The 15,067-nt window shown below is 41.8% G+C and overlaps 1 protein-coding gene across 1 annotated transcript in view; it reads right to left on the bottom strand.

Annotated features, from left to right (window-relative positions):
* The window catches only part of LOC120023653 (FERM domain-containing protein 6-like), a 60,226-nt gene that overhangs the window by 12,315 nt on the left and 32,844 nt on the right, over positions 1-15,067 (bottom strand). Inside the window, exons 4-9 of the mRNA XM_038967703.1 lie at positions 13,561-13,640; positions 6,684-6,760; positions 5,961-6,147; positions 4,237-4,392; positions 4,078-4,143; positions 3,905-3,973 (exon numbers count right to left, since the gene is read on the bottom strand). Coding sequence (XP_038823631.1) covers positions 3,905-3,973; positions 4,078-4,143; positions 4,237-4,392; positions 5,961-6,147; positions 6,684-6,760; positions 13,561-13,640 — 635 coding nt within the window. The remainder of the gene's footprint in view (positions 1-3,904; positions 3,974-4,077; positions 4,144-4,236; positions 4,393-5,960; positions 6,148-6,683; positions 6,761-13,560; positions 13,641-15,067) is intronic.

Here is a 15,067-nt window from a genome sequence, read left to right as displayed (position 1 = left end):
CAGCTACCATCACAGCTACCGTCACAAATAGGACCGAAGCAGCCAGAGTAATTACAGACACCAACGTCAAATACCTAAATACTCATCATAAAACATTTCTGAAAAATCGATGGTGTATAGCAAATTAAAGACAAACATCTTGTGAATCCAGCCAATATTTCCGATTTTTTAAGTGTTTTACAGCGAAAACACAATATAGCATTATATTAGCTTACTACAATAGCCTACCACACTACCGCATTCATTCATCAAGGCACGTTAGCGATAGCAATAGGCACGTTAGCGATAGCGAATAAACCAGCAAAAGATATATAATTTTTGACTAACCTTGATAAGCTTCATCAGATGACAGTCCTATAACATCAGGTTATACATACACTTATGTTTTGTTCGAAAATGTGCATATTTAGAGCTGAAATCAGTGGTTATACATTGTGCTAACGTAGCATCTTTTTCCCAGAATGTGCGGATATTTTTATGGCACTCAACTATTCTGACCAAATAACTATACATAAACGTTACTAAAAAATACATGTTGTATAGGAAATGATAGATACACTAGTTCTTAATGCAATCGCCGTGTTAGAATTCTAAAAATAACTTCATTACGACATCCAGCTTAGGTATAGCGAGAGAGTACCCAAAATCTGGGCGCAAACGACTATTTCACATGTTCGACAGATATATGAAATAGCATCATAAAATGGGTCCTACTTTTGATGATCTTTCATCAGAATGTTGTACAAGGGGTCCTTTGTCGGGAACAATCGTTGTTTGGATTTAGAATGTCCTCTTCTCCAGTCAATTAGCACGGAAAGCTAGCAAAGTGGCGCGAAGCTCTCCTTCCTGAACAAAGGCACACAACGCAACACGCCTAACGTCCCGAAAAATTTTCAATAATCTAATAAAACTATATTGAAAAAAAAAAACTATACGATGATATTGTCACATTTATCAAATAAAATCAAAGCCAGAGATATTAGTCGTCTATAACGACAGCTTATCAGAAGGCAAAACCAGGTCCCTTCACGCGCTCTCCAGAAAACAGGAAACTGGTGACACGTCATGCCGAGAGCTTTTATTCGACCCCAGATCAAGTTATACACTCAATTTCTTCTCTCACTGCCTGTCGACATCTAGTGGAAGACGTATGAAGTGCATGTATTCTAATAAATATCAAGGACATTTATAGGCAGGCCCTAGAACAGAGCATCGATTTCAGATTTTCCACTTCCTGTCAGGAAGTTTGCTGCAAAATGAGTTCTGTTTTACTCACAGATATAATTCAAACGGTTTTAGAAACTAGAGAGTGTTTTCTATCCAATAGTAATAATAATATGCATATTGTACGAGCAAGAATTGAGTACGAGGCCGTTTGAAATGGGCACCTTTTATCCGGCTACTCAATACTGCCCCTGCAGCCCAAACAGGTTAAGACCCCTTGACGTATCAAAAAAAAAAAAAATGAAAAATGGTATTTGGCCTTACTGCTATTAGCCTATACAAAAGCATTGCATAACAGATTCACTACATAGAACAACTGTCACGTATACTCCCCCTCCCCTCCGGCGCCCGAGGTCGTCAGGCTGCTCATTATTACACACACCTGTCACCATTGTTAAGCGCATCATCAGACCTAATCACCTGCCTGATTAACCTTCCCTATACATGTCACTCCCTTTGGTTCTTTCCCTAGGCGTTGTTTCTGTTCCTTTGTTTCATGTCTGTACGCTACTAGTGTTTCTTGTTTTGTTCCTTGTGTATTTATTATTAAGTCACTCCCTGAACTTGCTTCCCGACTTACAGCGTAGACGTTACAACAACAAATAGTCCCCCCCAAATGAAAAGTGCATGTCCTATATCTGAGAGATATAAGAAAGATCAGAAAACATGCATTTAACCCCTTATTTTGAGCACTTTCAACTGATATCAGGGGACCTTCAGACGAGTCGTGAGGCCTGTGGGTGTCCTAGAGAAAAACAACCGGCATTTTGTGTTCGTGAGAGTCTCACCTTTACACAGAGGGGTCATATTACAGAATATGACCCCTCCATCTTGTTCGTGAGAGTCTCATCTTTCCATAGAGGGGTCATAATAGTTTGTTGGCCAAACTGTTCAACACCACAGCTGATTTTGTGAGAACATCGATTTGCGGGATGTCTCATGGTCTAACAAACACAGCTCTAGCTCTGTCACAGCAGATGCGGATGTGTGACATAAAACAGATCTCTAGCTTAAACTGACATGTTGATTTTTGTATAATTTTTGATGTTGTTGTACTATTCACCTGCTTGATAGTGTGTTTGGTGTTAACAGATGTTTGTTTTCTGGTTGACCTGAACATTGACTAGTTGGCAACTAGCTGTCCTCCCAAGAGGTAGTTTCTATCCATGACTAGCGCCAGTAATATGACTCAGGCTGGCAGTCCGACGGACTGTGTTTGGCAAATGCCAGGAGAACACTACCTGCCCGAATACATAGTGCCAACTGTAAAGTTTGGTGGAGGAGGAATAATGGTCTGGGGGTGATTTTCATGGTTCGGGCTAGGCCCCTTAGTTCCCATGAAGGAAAATCTTTACACTACAGCATACAATTACATTCTAGACGATTCCTTGATTCTTGTGGCAACAGTTCGGGGAAGGCCATTTCCTGTTTCAGCATAACAATGCCCCCGTGCACAAAGAGAAATTTGCACAAAATGGCTTTATTACAGACAGAAATACTCCTCAGTTTCATTAGCTGTCCGGGTGGCTGGTCTCAGACGATACTGCAGGTGAATATGCCAGATGAGGAGGTCCTGGACTGGCAAGGTTACACGTGGTCTGTGGTTGTGAGGCTGGTTGGATGTAGTGCAAATTCTCTAAAACGACATTGGAGGCAGCTTATGGTAGAGAAATGAACACCGGAAAATGCTCCCCTTCGATGGCCAATGGCACGCTGGAGAAATGTGCTCTTCACAGATTAATTTAGGTTTCAACTGTACTGTGCAGATGGCAGATAGCGTGTATGGCATTGTGTGGGCGAGCGGTTTGCGGATGTCAATGTTGTGAACAGAGTGCCCCATGGTGGCGGTGGGGTTATGGTATGGGCAGGCAACGAAAACAATTTAATTTTAGCGATGGCCATTTGAATGCATAGAGATACCATGACGAGATCCTGAGGCCCATTGTCATGCCATTCACCCGCTGCCATCACCTCATGTTTCAGCATGATAATGCACGGCCCCTTGTTGCAAGGATCGGTACACAATTCCTGGCAGCTCAAAATGTTCCAGTTCTTCCATGGTCTGCATACTCACCAGACATGTCACCCATTGAGCATGTTTGGGATGCCCTGGATCGGTGTACGACAGCGTGTTCCAGTTGCTGCATGAGGCAAAGGGTGGTCAAGCCAGATACTGACTGGTTTTCTGATCCACGCCCCTATCTATTGTGCGTGGGAATACTTTGGAACAGATTTCCAAAATTGAAATCGATTTGAGATGATTTTCTGCAGTTTTAACAATATTTTCTGTCCAACAATAAAAAATATAAAAAACTTGTGGGCCCAAATAAAATCACCTGCGGGCCCCTGCCTTTTGGTAGTGAAGTGACTGTAGCAGCTATGGGTAAGACCCAACAGAGAAGAGCTCTGTGACACTATTTCCACAACTATAGTCTGTGTAGGAGCTGAACTTTCACTAACCACTGCCATAAGTCAAGACTGGCTTCAAGTTTCAAAGACGTCACCGCTGGGATCATGAGAGAAAAAACAGAACTTCCAGAGAGAGACTCCCCTAGGCCCTCAAAGTGCCTAATGACATCCGACTTTGACATTTCCTTGCCACGATCCTAACAAGTATCGCGATACTGGCATAGTCTCAGCCTTACCTCTTAGTATATACCATCTCCATGGCTCTACTCACCACAAATACCAGTTTGCCCACATTGGTCCAGGGGAAATCATACAGGAGCTGTTTCACTGTCCCCACATTCTGAGAGAAACAGAAACATGATATAAATCATCACAGAAACCATACATATTAATAACACATAACCTAGACACATTTATCCATCACACCCATCCTTACTACTGTACCTGAAATATTTGGATCCCACGCAAGGTCAGTCCTAAAGTCATGGAACCCTCCACATCCTTTTTGTCCTGGGGAAGAGATAGACGTTTATTGGTAAGTTAATTATGTGTGTGTGTGTGTGTGTGTGTGTGTGTGTGTGTGTGTCCAGGTTGACCTCTGACCTTATAGAGTCTGTAGTAGTGGACTGTAACATCATCCAGCTGGGCACACTCCTTGATGTATTTGAGATGAGCCTCTGAGGCGGTGAGGGAAAACAGGTCTTTGTGCATGTTGGGGATGTGTCTCAGGATGTAATCCCGGCCTCGCTTGGCCTTCACCTGGAAGAGACAGAGACATATAGGCTGGTTTCAGTGCGGTGACAAAGGAGTTCTCTCATACAAGCATCTCAGTAGTGAACTCCATCTGCTGGTTCTGATGTCAGCTCACTGGCAGAAGGAAGGAAGGAAGGCTTGCCAGTTGGGTTAATGGAGGTTGATGAAACCCCCGCCCAGGGGAAGACAGATGCCTCATATACTGATATTACATTAAGTATACAAAACATTAAGAACCCCTGAACTTTCCATGACACAGCTTTCACCTGGATTCACCTAGTCAGCCTATGATCCCTTATTGATGTCACCTGTTAAATCCACTGCATTCAGTGTAGACGAAGGGGAGGAGACCGGTTAAAGAAGGATTTTTAAGCCTCAAGACAATTGAGTCATGGATTGTGTATGTGTGCCATTCAGAGGGTGAATGGGCAAGACAAAAGATTTAAGTGCCCTTTGAACAGGGTATGGTAGTAGGTGCCAGGCGCACCGGTTTGTATCAAGAAGTGCAACACCACCCACAGGACATTCAGCCAACTTCACACACCTGTGGGAAGCATTGGAGTCAACATGGGCCAGCATCCCTGTGGAACGCTTTCGACACCTTGTAGAGTCCATGTCCCGACGAACTGAGGCTGGGGGGGGGGTGCAACTCAATATTAGGAAGGTGTTCTTAACGTTTGGGATACTCAGTGTGTAGTGCACTACTTTTGTCCAGAGCCCTATGGGCCATGGTCAGAATAGTGCACTATATAGGGGATAGGGTGCTATTTGGGAGGGACCCACAATCCCACTGGGCTCAGTCAGTTTCAGGTCTGGATTTGGGGCGTTTCTCCAGAACCCAGTCACTCACTCAGAACCAGTTAGAGAACACCCTGAGAGGATGTATTTATGTACCATTCCTGAATGTACAACCATTTCCTGACCCTGTGGCTTCAAAGTGGATATGGGACCAATGGGAAGGCAACAGAATAATCACAGGAAGTGGTTGGTAATTAGAGGGGTGGGGCACCGTCGTGTCCGGGAGGGGAGGGGGGCATGTCAAATAGGAGAGGCAGCAAGTTTAGCCAGCTCGCATCCAGATCATTTCTCTAAAGAGTCAAGCGTGCTGTGTGCCAGGGACCAAAATAAAACTAGCGTCCTAGATCCAGCTATCTCAGCATGCTCCAATGAGGTAGCGTCCTCAAATTGTTGGAGCTCAGTGATTAATGAAACTGGCTACAAACCTACATTCAGGCTGTGTGCTAGACTACACTTAGCCGGTCCAAATTTACTCCTTATCACTTTTTCCTTGGTTCTAACCCTTCTACGTTTTCATATCTGTAGCAATATGGTGGAAATTTCAGCACTACACTGACTATACCCATTTTCAGGTCTGCAAACAATGAAGGGTTACGGGGGCTAAGAGGAATGGAGAGGAAGGCCATAATACTGCCTGGGCAACTCCAATCAATCACATTTATAAAACCCTTTTTATATGAGCAGTTGTTATAAAGTGCTTTACAGATACCCAACCTAAAACAAAAAAAGAGCAAGCAATTTGGTACTGGTTAGGTCAGAAGGATAGACCTACTTACCCATGGAGGGAAGTAGGCCTCAGGTTCAAAGTACTTCCCAAAGTGCTTGTTGCGTTTGAAGTTGCCCAAGTCGGCCTGGAGAGCAAAGGCTGCCAACAGGAAGTAGGCCTCCTCTCTCTGCATACACTGCGATAGCAACACCTGTTTCCTCAGGTGCCAGTAGTAGTAGTACCGGGCTGAGCGGTCACTGGAAGTGAAGAGAGAAGAAGACATGATACAAACACATCTCGCTAGGCTAGATCACCATTCTCAGGTTCCTGTAGTAGAGTAGGAGAAGACGTTACCCTGGGGGAGGAGACATCATGATACAAACACATTCTGCTAGGCTAGATCACCAATCTCAGGTTCCTGTAGTATAGTAGGAGGAGACGTTACCCTGGGGGACTCAACGTTACCCGGGGGGACTCAACGTTACCCGGGGGGAGGAGACGTTACCCGGGGGGAGGAGACGTTACCTTCGTAACGTACTTAATCCTTTTCACCCCCATTGGGACATTATGCCACAATGAGCTCCCTCACTTTTCTATCCTCGTCCTCAGAAACACATCATCATATTAGATCTAATCAAGCAGCTTTAGTATCGATCAATCCAAACCACTTATTCAGAATGATATCACACTTGGCTCTGATTGTTAAACTTAAGTATGTGTAAGAGGAGATTACTCATAGAATTGCATACAGAATCAAATAGTAATTTATAGGATCTCTGTGGGATTTACTTGCCTTATTAATCTCCCATTCTCAACGTAATATTGAGCCCTGAAGTGGATGATCATAGGAGGCCCAAATTGATCGATGCCCTGAAAACAACAAGATACAAATGAAAAACATTGGTTTTGTTATTTTCCAGCAAATCAAACCATCAAGACAGTGTATTCATTCTACAAATATAAATTCAAACACTTCCATCATGACAGTGAAAACAACAGCAGTTGCTCACATATTTGAATTTAAGATTGACTGTCTTTTGGGGGGTAATCTTGAACCCCTGATAGACCGCTTGCTGTTGAAACGATAGTTAAATAAATGATTCAGTCGGAGCCATAGAGTCATACAGTTGAAGTGGGAAGTTTACATACACCTTAGCCAAATACATTTAAACTCAGTTTCACAATTCCTGACATTTAATCCTAGTAAAAATTCCCTGTCTTAGGTCAGTTAGGATCACCACTTTATTTTAAGAATGTGAAATGTCAGAATAATTGTAGAGAGAATTATTTATTTCAGCTTTTATTTCTTTCATCACATTCCCAGTGGGTCAGAAGTTTACATACACTCAATTAGTATTTGGTAGCATTGCCTTTAAATTCTTTAACTTGGGTCAAACATTTCAGGTAGCCTTCCACAAGCTTCCCACAATAAATTGGGTGAATTTTGACCCATTCCTCTTGACAGAGCTGGTGTAACTGAGTCAGGTTTGTAGTCCTTGCTCACACAGGCTTTTTCAGTTCTGCCCACACATTTTCTATGGGATTGAGGTCAGGGCTTTGTGATGGCTACTCCAATACCTTGACTTTGTTGTCCTTAAGCCATTTTGCAACAACTTTGGAAGTATGCTTGGGGCCATTGTTCATTTGGAAGACGCATTTGCGACCAAGCTTTAACCTGGCTGATGTCTTGAGATGTTGCTTCGACATATCCACAATTTCCCTTCCTCGTGATGCCATCTATTTTGTGGAGTCCACCAGTCCCTCCTGCAGCAAAGCACCCCCACAACATGCTGCCACCCCTGTGCTTCACAGTTGGGATGGTGTTCTTCGGCTTGCAAGCCTCCCCCTTTTTCCTCCAAACATAACGATGGTCATTATGGACAAACAGTTCTATTTCTGTTTCATCAGACCAGCGGACATTTCTCCAAAAAGTACGATCTTTGCCCCCATGTGCAGTTGCAAACCGTAGTCAGGCTTTTTTTATGGCGGTTTTGGAGCAGTGGCTTCTTCCTTGCTGAGCGGCCTTTCAGGTTGTCGATATAGGACTCGTTTTTACCGTGGAAATAGATACTTTGTACCCGTTTCCTCCAGCATCTTCATAAGGTCCTTTGCTGTTGTTCTGGGATTGATTTACACTTTTCGCACCAAAGTACGTTCATCTCTAGAAGACAGAACACGTCTCCTTCCTGAGCGGTATGACGGCTGTGTGGTCCCATGGTGTTAATACTTGCGTACTATTGTTACTATTGCGTTTGGAAATTGCTCCCAAGGATGAACCAGACTTGTGGAGGTCTACCATTTTTATCTGATGTCTTGGCTGATTTCTTTTGATTTTCCCATGATGTCAAGCAAAGAGGCATTGAGTTTGAAGGTAGGCCTTGCAATACGTCCACAGGTACACCTCCAATTGGCTCAAATTATGTCAATTGGCCTATCAGAAGCTTCTAAAGCAATGACATAATTTTTCTGGAATTTTCCAAGCCGTTTAAAGGCACAGGCAACTTAGTGTATGTAAACTTCTGAACCACTGGAATTGCGATACAGTGAATTATAAGTGAAATAATCTGTAAACAATTGTTGGAAAAATTACTTGTGTCATGCACACAGTAGATGTCCTAACCGACTTGCCAAAACTATAGTTTGTGGAAGAAATTTGTGGAATGTTTGAAAAACAAGTTTTAATGGCTCCAACGTAAGTGCATGTAAACTTCCGATTGTAATACCCATAAAACCTAGCGGTCAAACAGGGAAATGGTTCCAATCGATCAGGAAAACTGAAAATGTTTTAAAAGTTCTGAGAACGGAAGCGAACATTTAGTCTGTTCTGGGAACGTTAATTTTTAGGTTGCAGGGCGGATCTGAGAACGTTTTACTATGGTTTCCTGAATGCTTTAACGTTCTGAGAACATTATTTATTTGGAGGTTTTTGAATAACTTCCTTAAAGCTTTCACTGAATGTTTCAATATGACTTTTAATAACACTGCCAGCTTAGTTTGGGTTAACTGTTTCAAACTCCAAGCAGAGATAGGACACATGGAAATGTATTTGCTTAGGTATTAAATCATGCAAACAATTTGTTTTATTGTGGCACAGCATCACTGAGATTCAAACCTATAATATTCTGTTCTCTATTCGTGGAATTAATCCACTGCACCACCAGGATGGAGCTAGCATGCCATGTTATTTTTTAACTCATACAAAGCTGTTCATTTTTGTCTATTCGAACAGACCCCATTTCAAAGGAAACACTCATTAAGATCAGGTATAGCCAATTAGTCGGCACAAACACACCTGAACACACTAAACAAGATAGAGGATAGAGAGAGTTTTCTTATTGTTCTGAGAACATGACTTTAAATAGAACCATGAGGAAACGTTATGCTGAATTACTGAAATGTCTAAATAAGGTTGTTTAACTATTTGAGAACATTCCCAATGTCAAACCAGCTGTAGAACGTTCATAGAATATTACCAAAATTGAAATGTAACCATTTGAACTTTTGTGAAACATTCTGTTGGAAGTAATGAGAATTTCCTCGTCAGAGGAAATCCAAGATGGCAGCATGTCAAGTCGTTTGTTTGTGACTAGTACATTTTAACCTACTAATAATCAATTTATTTATGGTTGCGTAACTTCGTTGTTGCGTAGTGCAAACTATTTTATTTTTGCTGGTGTAAAGATCACGGGTCCTCCTCAACTCGGAACTTCATTACTTGAAGTTTACCAAAGTAACCCTATCTCTGGCTGGCCTGAGTTCCTCCTCCGTCCGCGGAGTGTCTTGTCCAAGCTGCTCCTTTTTGCTCTTCGCCTGGCTGTCAGTGGCAGCTCAACCCGTTCTCTCTATCGCCCTCAACACCCAATCTACTCACACGCGCAAACACTCACATTGACTCACATACACGCTGTCCCTCTCTCCACTTACCTTCGTTGGCCTCTTGTTTTTTGGTCAGAGAAAATGACAATTTACGTGGTATTGCTTTGCGCACTGACTTTACTGAACTCTGGAGAAAACGAACATTGTCGCAGGGTGAGTACATCTGACAATGTACTCTCGCGTCCATTAGACATTTTGTCTGCAGGAACTCGCTCTTTTTCACTCGGTCCACTCGTCCAAGTGCCGATGCATTTGTGGCATGATGTGAACAGTACGAATTTGTGTCACTACCAAAGTCTAATGGTTTTAAATGACTGTTTTGTATTGTCTGGAAACTCACTTGTAGAATTCGCTTGCAGTAGGTCTCTTAAAAAAGAGAAGCCGTGCAAGGTTATTAAACAGAGGTGCTTAGTTATTCTTCTGTTGTTGATATCAGGTAACGTGCAACCTAACCCTGGCCCTGATATGCAATGTCTCCAAACCCCCTCTGATTTTAAATCAAGATCTGGTTTTGGTATTTTTCATTTAAATGTACGCAGCCTGTTGTCAAAAATTGATGGGGTTAGGATTTGGGCTAAATCAACTGATGCTGATGTAATTGTGTTTTCTGAAACCTGGCTCAGCAAGTCTATTTTTGATAAGGATATTTGTATAAGTGGTTACAATGTTTATCGCACAGATCGGGTTAAGAAAGGTGGGGGTGTGGCTATATATGTAAAATCTAAATTCCATGTAAGTGTGGCAAAGTCTGAAACTATTTGTAAACAGTTGGAATTTCTTGCTTTGAATATTGAGGTTTCAAAGGGCCTCTCTATAACTGTGATTGGCTGTTATAGACCCCCCTCTGCTCTTGGTGATGCATTTTCTTCTTTGACGCACCTTATGTCTAAACTTCTTTACAGTGAAATGATCTTGATTGGTGATCTCAACTGGTGTTGGTTAAAGCCGGTGTCTGATGATTTAAAAATGTTTTGTAATTCTATGAATCTTACCCAGTTGATTAATTCACCCACTCGCCCAAATCTTAAATGCCCAGATAAATCTACCCTGATTGATTTGATATTGACAAATGTTCCACATAAATATTCTGCGGTTGGTGTTTTTTGTAATGATTTAAGTGACCATTGTGCTGTTGTTGCTGTTAGAAATACTAAGGTTCCAAAGACAAATCCACGTTTTATTCGTAAGAGAAATTTGAAGTGTTTTAATGAGCAGGCTTTCTTTCATGATTTGTTTTATTTTGACTGGAGCAAGATTGAGCTTATCCCTGATGTGGAAACTGCATGGAAATTCTTTCATGATGGGTTTTTCCAAATAGTAAACAAACATGCACCATTCCGCAGGTTCAGGGTTAAAGGGCGGGATAATCCATGGTTTTCTTCTGAGCTGTCTTGTATTATTCACGACCGTAATCTAGCCTGGGCTAAAGCAAGGAAATCTTGTTCTGATGCTGATTGGCTTATTTTTAGGCAGTTAAGAAACAAGTGTTCTTTTCTTCTCAGGAAGGCCAAGTCTGAATATTTTATGTCTGTTACCACTGATAACCTGAATGACCCTAGAAAGTTTTGGAATGCTATTAAGTCTATGTCTGGTAACAGTAATGTTAATGAATTACCGTCATGTGTTTTGAAGGACTCTGTTGCTATATATGACAAAACTGAAATACTGAATTGTTTCAATGAGCACTTTGTATCATCTGGTAGGCTGTTTGATTCAGTGCCCTCTGTCTCTGTACAACCCTGTGTGGATGAACCAGTGTCCTCTGTCTCTGTACAACCCTGTGTGGATGAACCAGTGAGAGCTGGTCAAACTTTTAGCTTTTTGCCATTCTCAGTGCAGGTGGTACATAAAGCCCTGAAATCCTTAGATCAAAGAAAGCCTGCAGGTCCTGATGTTTTGGATCCCTGCTTTTTAAATCTGGCAGCTGATTTCATAGCTGAACCACTTACATATCTGTTCAATCTAACCCTGGAATGTAATGAAATTCCAAAGATCTGGAAATCAGCATTTGTCCTACCACTTTTAAAAGGGGGAGATCCAACTCTTTTAAATAATTATAGGCCAATCTCAAAGCTGTCACCCCTGGTGAAAATACTTGAAACCCTTGTAAGTGAACAGCTAAAATAGTTTTTATTTACTAACTCTATTTTATCAATGTACCAATCGGGCTTCAGGAAGAAGCATAGCACAATTACAGCAGCCATGAAGGTTTTAAATGATATCACTGAAGCCCTTGACAAAAAACAGCACTGTGTCTCACTTTTTATTGATCTCTCTAAGGCTTTTGATACAGTTGATCATGCTATACTGAGGCAGAGATTGTTGAGTGTAGGTCTTTCGGAGCATGCAGTTGCATGGTTTGCTAACTATCTGTCTGATAGAACTCATTGCACTCAATTTGATGGGCTTATGTCTGTTAAATTGTCTGTCCTGAATGGTGTGCCCCAGGGCTCTGTACTTGGTCCTCTCTTATTCACTATTTATATAAATGATTTAGACAGAAATGTCCAAAATGCACAACTTCATTTTTATGCTGATGATACTGTTATTTACTGTTGTGCCTCATCTCTTACAAAAGCTTTCCAGAACTTGCAAACTGCTTTTTATACTGTTCAACATACCTTGTGTCAATTGAAGCTTATCCTCAATACTGACAAAACTAAACTAATGGTGTTTTCTAATGCAAGAAATAGACCTCTGAACCTTTCACCTGTTACTACCTGTCAGGGCAAGGAGATTGAGGTTGTAACCTCATATAAATATCTTGGAATTCTAATTGATGACGGCCTCTCTTTTAAATTGCATATTCAACAACTTACAAAAAAATTGAAGCTGAAATTGGGATTTTATTTTAGGAATAAGGCCTGTTTTTCTTTTGAAGCCAGAAGGAGGCTAGTATCAGCTACATTTATGCCTTTACTAGACTATGGGGATATTTTATATATGAATGCTTCCGCTCAGTGTTTGAGATCAATTGACACTCTTTACCATGGAGCTTTGAGATTTATTTTAAACTGCAAAACCCTTACGCACCACTGCACTTTGTATACCAGGGTTGGCTGGCCTTCTCTAGTCACTCGTAGGCTCAGTCACTGGTATACTTTTATTTACAAAGCCATTTTGGGTTTACTACCTTTTTATTTGGGCATTTTTATTGTTCAGAAATGTGGTGGGTACTCTCTTCGTTCACTGGACTTTATCCTGCTAACTGTTCCAAATGTCCGAACTGAATTTGGTAAAAGGTCTTTTATGTACTCTGCGCCATCGTCTTGAAACACCTTACAAAATAATTTTAAACTGGAAGAACTTGTCCCGATTGGTGTTTTTAAGTCACTGATGAAGGATTTTGAGGCTGATTCCCTGACCTGTCAATGTTTTTAATTTGCTGTTTTTGATATTGTTATACTTGTGAATTCATGAATGGTTTTTACTAGATTACTTGTAGTTTTTCATGTTGTCTGTCTGTAATTTTTTGTAATGACTTGGTGCTGCCTATCTTGGCCAGGACGCTCTTGAAAAAGAGATTTTAAATCTCAATGAGCCCTTCCTGGTTAAATAAAGGTTAAATAAATAAAATGAAATACCAACTAATTAAAGTAATTATTTTTGGTCAAATTCCTTACATTTGCTGAGCAAAGCCAAGCAACTATCCTGCACCTTTACCAGAAAGTTGTGGGAGGTTGTATGCAAAATAACCATAGGACAACCACGCTCACACCAAGCCCTAAGAAACATATGGTTCTCAGAACGTTATGTGCTTGCTGGGTACTATTTGGTTGTGCAGACTGACTCACCTTGCTGGCCTCTCTCTTCCACTCCTTGGGACAGTACTTAGACAGCTTCTGACCCAACTCCATGTAGATGTGCTCATTGTCTGGAGGGACACACACAAAGGGTTAACTTAAGTCACTTTATGATGACAGAGTTGTCTCTGGGTCGGTGATATGCATGGAATGAGTCACCCATTGACTCCCGTGTAGCAGACAGACATAGGTAGTTGACAGACAAAGGCAGTGACAATTGCAAGCAGCTGCAAAGGAAAACAAATGGCAGCAGGGCCAGTCAGCCAGTGCTGTTCTGAAAATGGGTTCATCTCATCTGATGGCAATCACATGTCCTGCAGGACAGGTCTATTGACCAGGAACCAGTGGGGCTGATTTAGGGACATTCCTGAGCTGCTTGTCAGAACAGCGCAAAATCACAAGGCAAACAGTGACTAACCACCCACACTCTAACCCCTAGCCCAAACCCAGTTCTATACCTACCACCCACCCCCAGCTCAGCACCACCCCCCTGCTCTACCCCCCAGCTCCACCCCCCTCGCACTGACCAATCACTCTACCCACATACTTCTGTCACCCCACCCAACCCTCAATCTAGCGCAACTAGGCAGCAGACTAGTCAGCTAGTCTCCCTCTCTCCCTCCCCCTACCTCCCTCTCCCTCCCTCAGTGACATAGACAGAGATCATATGCCATTCAAATCAAAATTCCAATTAGAATCTGGCTCAAAATTGTATCATTAAGTTTTATAACCAATTGCTTTATATGGCAGCACAGTATGGGGTCCACTCTCTAATAGTGAATTTACCAAATGGGACAAACATCCAATGGAAATACTGCATGCAGAGTTTTGCAAGACTATTGTAAGTGCAAAGAAAACCTCCAATAACGCATGTTGAGCAGAATTGGGCCAAAACCCCCTCCTACTTACTAAACAACCTAAAAACAAGTGACCCCGAAACATTTCATCACACAGCCTTACAATGTCAAGAGACGAAACAAGAGAAGAGTCCCTTCAGTGAACTGAGGCTCTGTTCACTAACCCAAACCAACCCCATAGAGCCTCAGGACAGCACTCAGAAAATCTGGCCATGCCAATAAAGTCTACTGAATCGAATTAAGTGAGTACTATATGACAATAACACTATTTGACGAGTTAAATAAGCTTATAATTTGACACGTCAAATAACAGTTCTATTACAGAATGTTGTGTGTTCTGAATTTGCACGTGCCAAACGCCACCACTACTATCAATAGTACTGTCAAAGCAGTATAAAAAAAAGTCAGAAAACTAGCAAACACCGGCCACGAACGATGCGTTTACAATACCGTGTTGGTAATTAAGCATTATTTGTTCGACCGAAACTTCTGGGGTAGCTAGCTAGCTTTAGCTTGGTACCTAGCTAGCACCAATACAAACAGCCTGAAAACAATGACCAGTAGAAACTGCAGTCATTTTCATTATTCTTAGCAATGATCCTTGTAAGTATTAGCTAGGTAGCCACTTGTTGTTCGCCTAT

The sequence above is a fragment of the Salvelinus namaycush genome, chromosome 28, assembly GCF_016432855.1.
Source record: "Salvelinus namaycush isolate Seneca chromosome 28, SaNama_1.0, whole genome shotgun sequence".
Classification (NCBI taxonomy): domain Eukaryota; kingdom Metazoa; phylum Chordata; class Actinopteri; order Salmoniformes; family Salmonidae; genus Salvelinus; species Salvelinus namaycush.
Note: the sequence above shows the minus strand (reverse complement) of the source record. Positions and strands in the feature narration are given on the sequence as shown.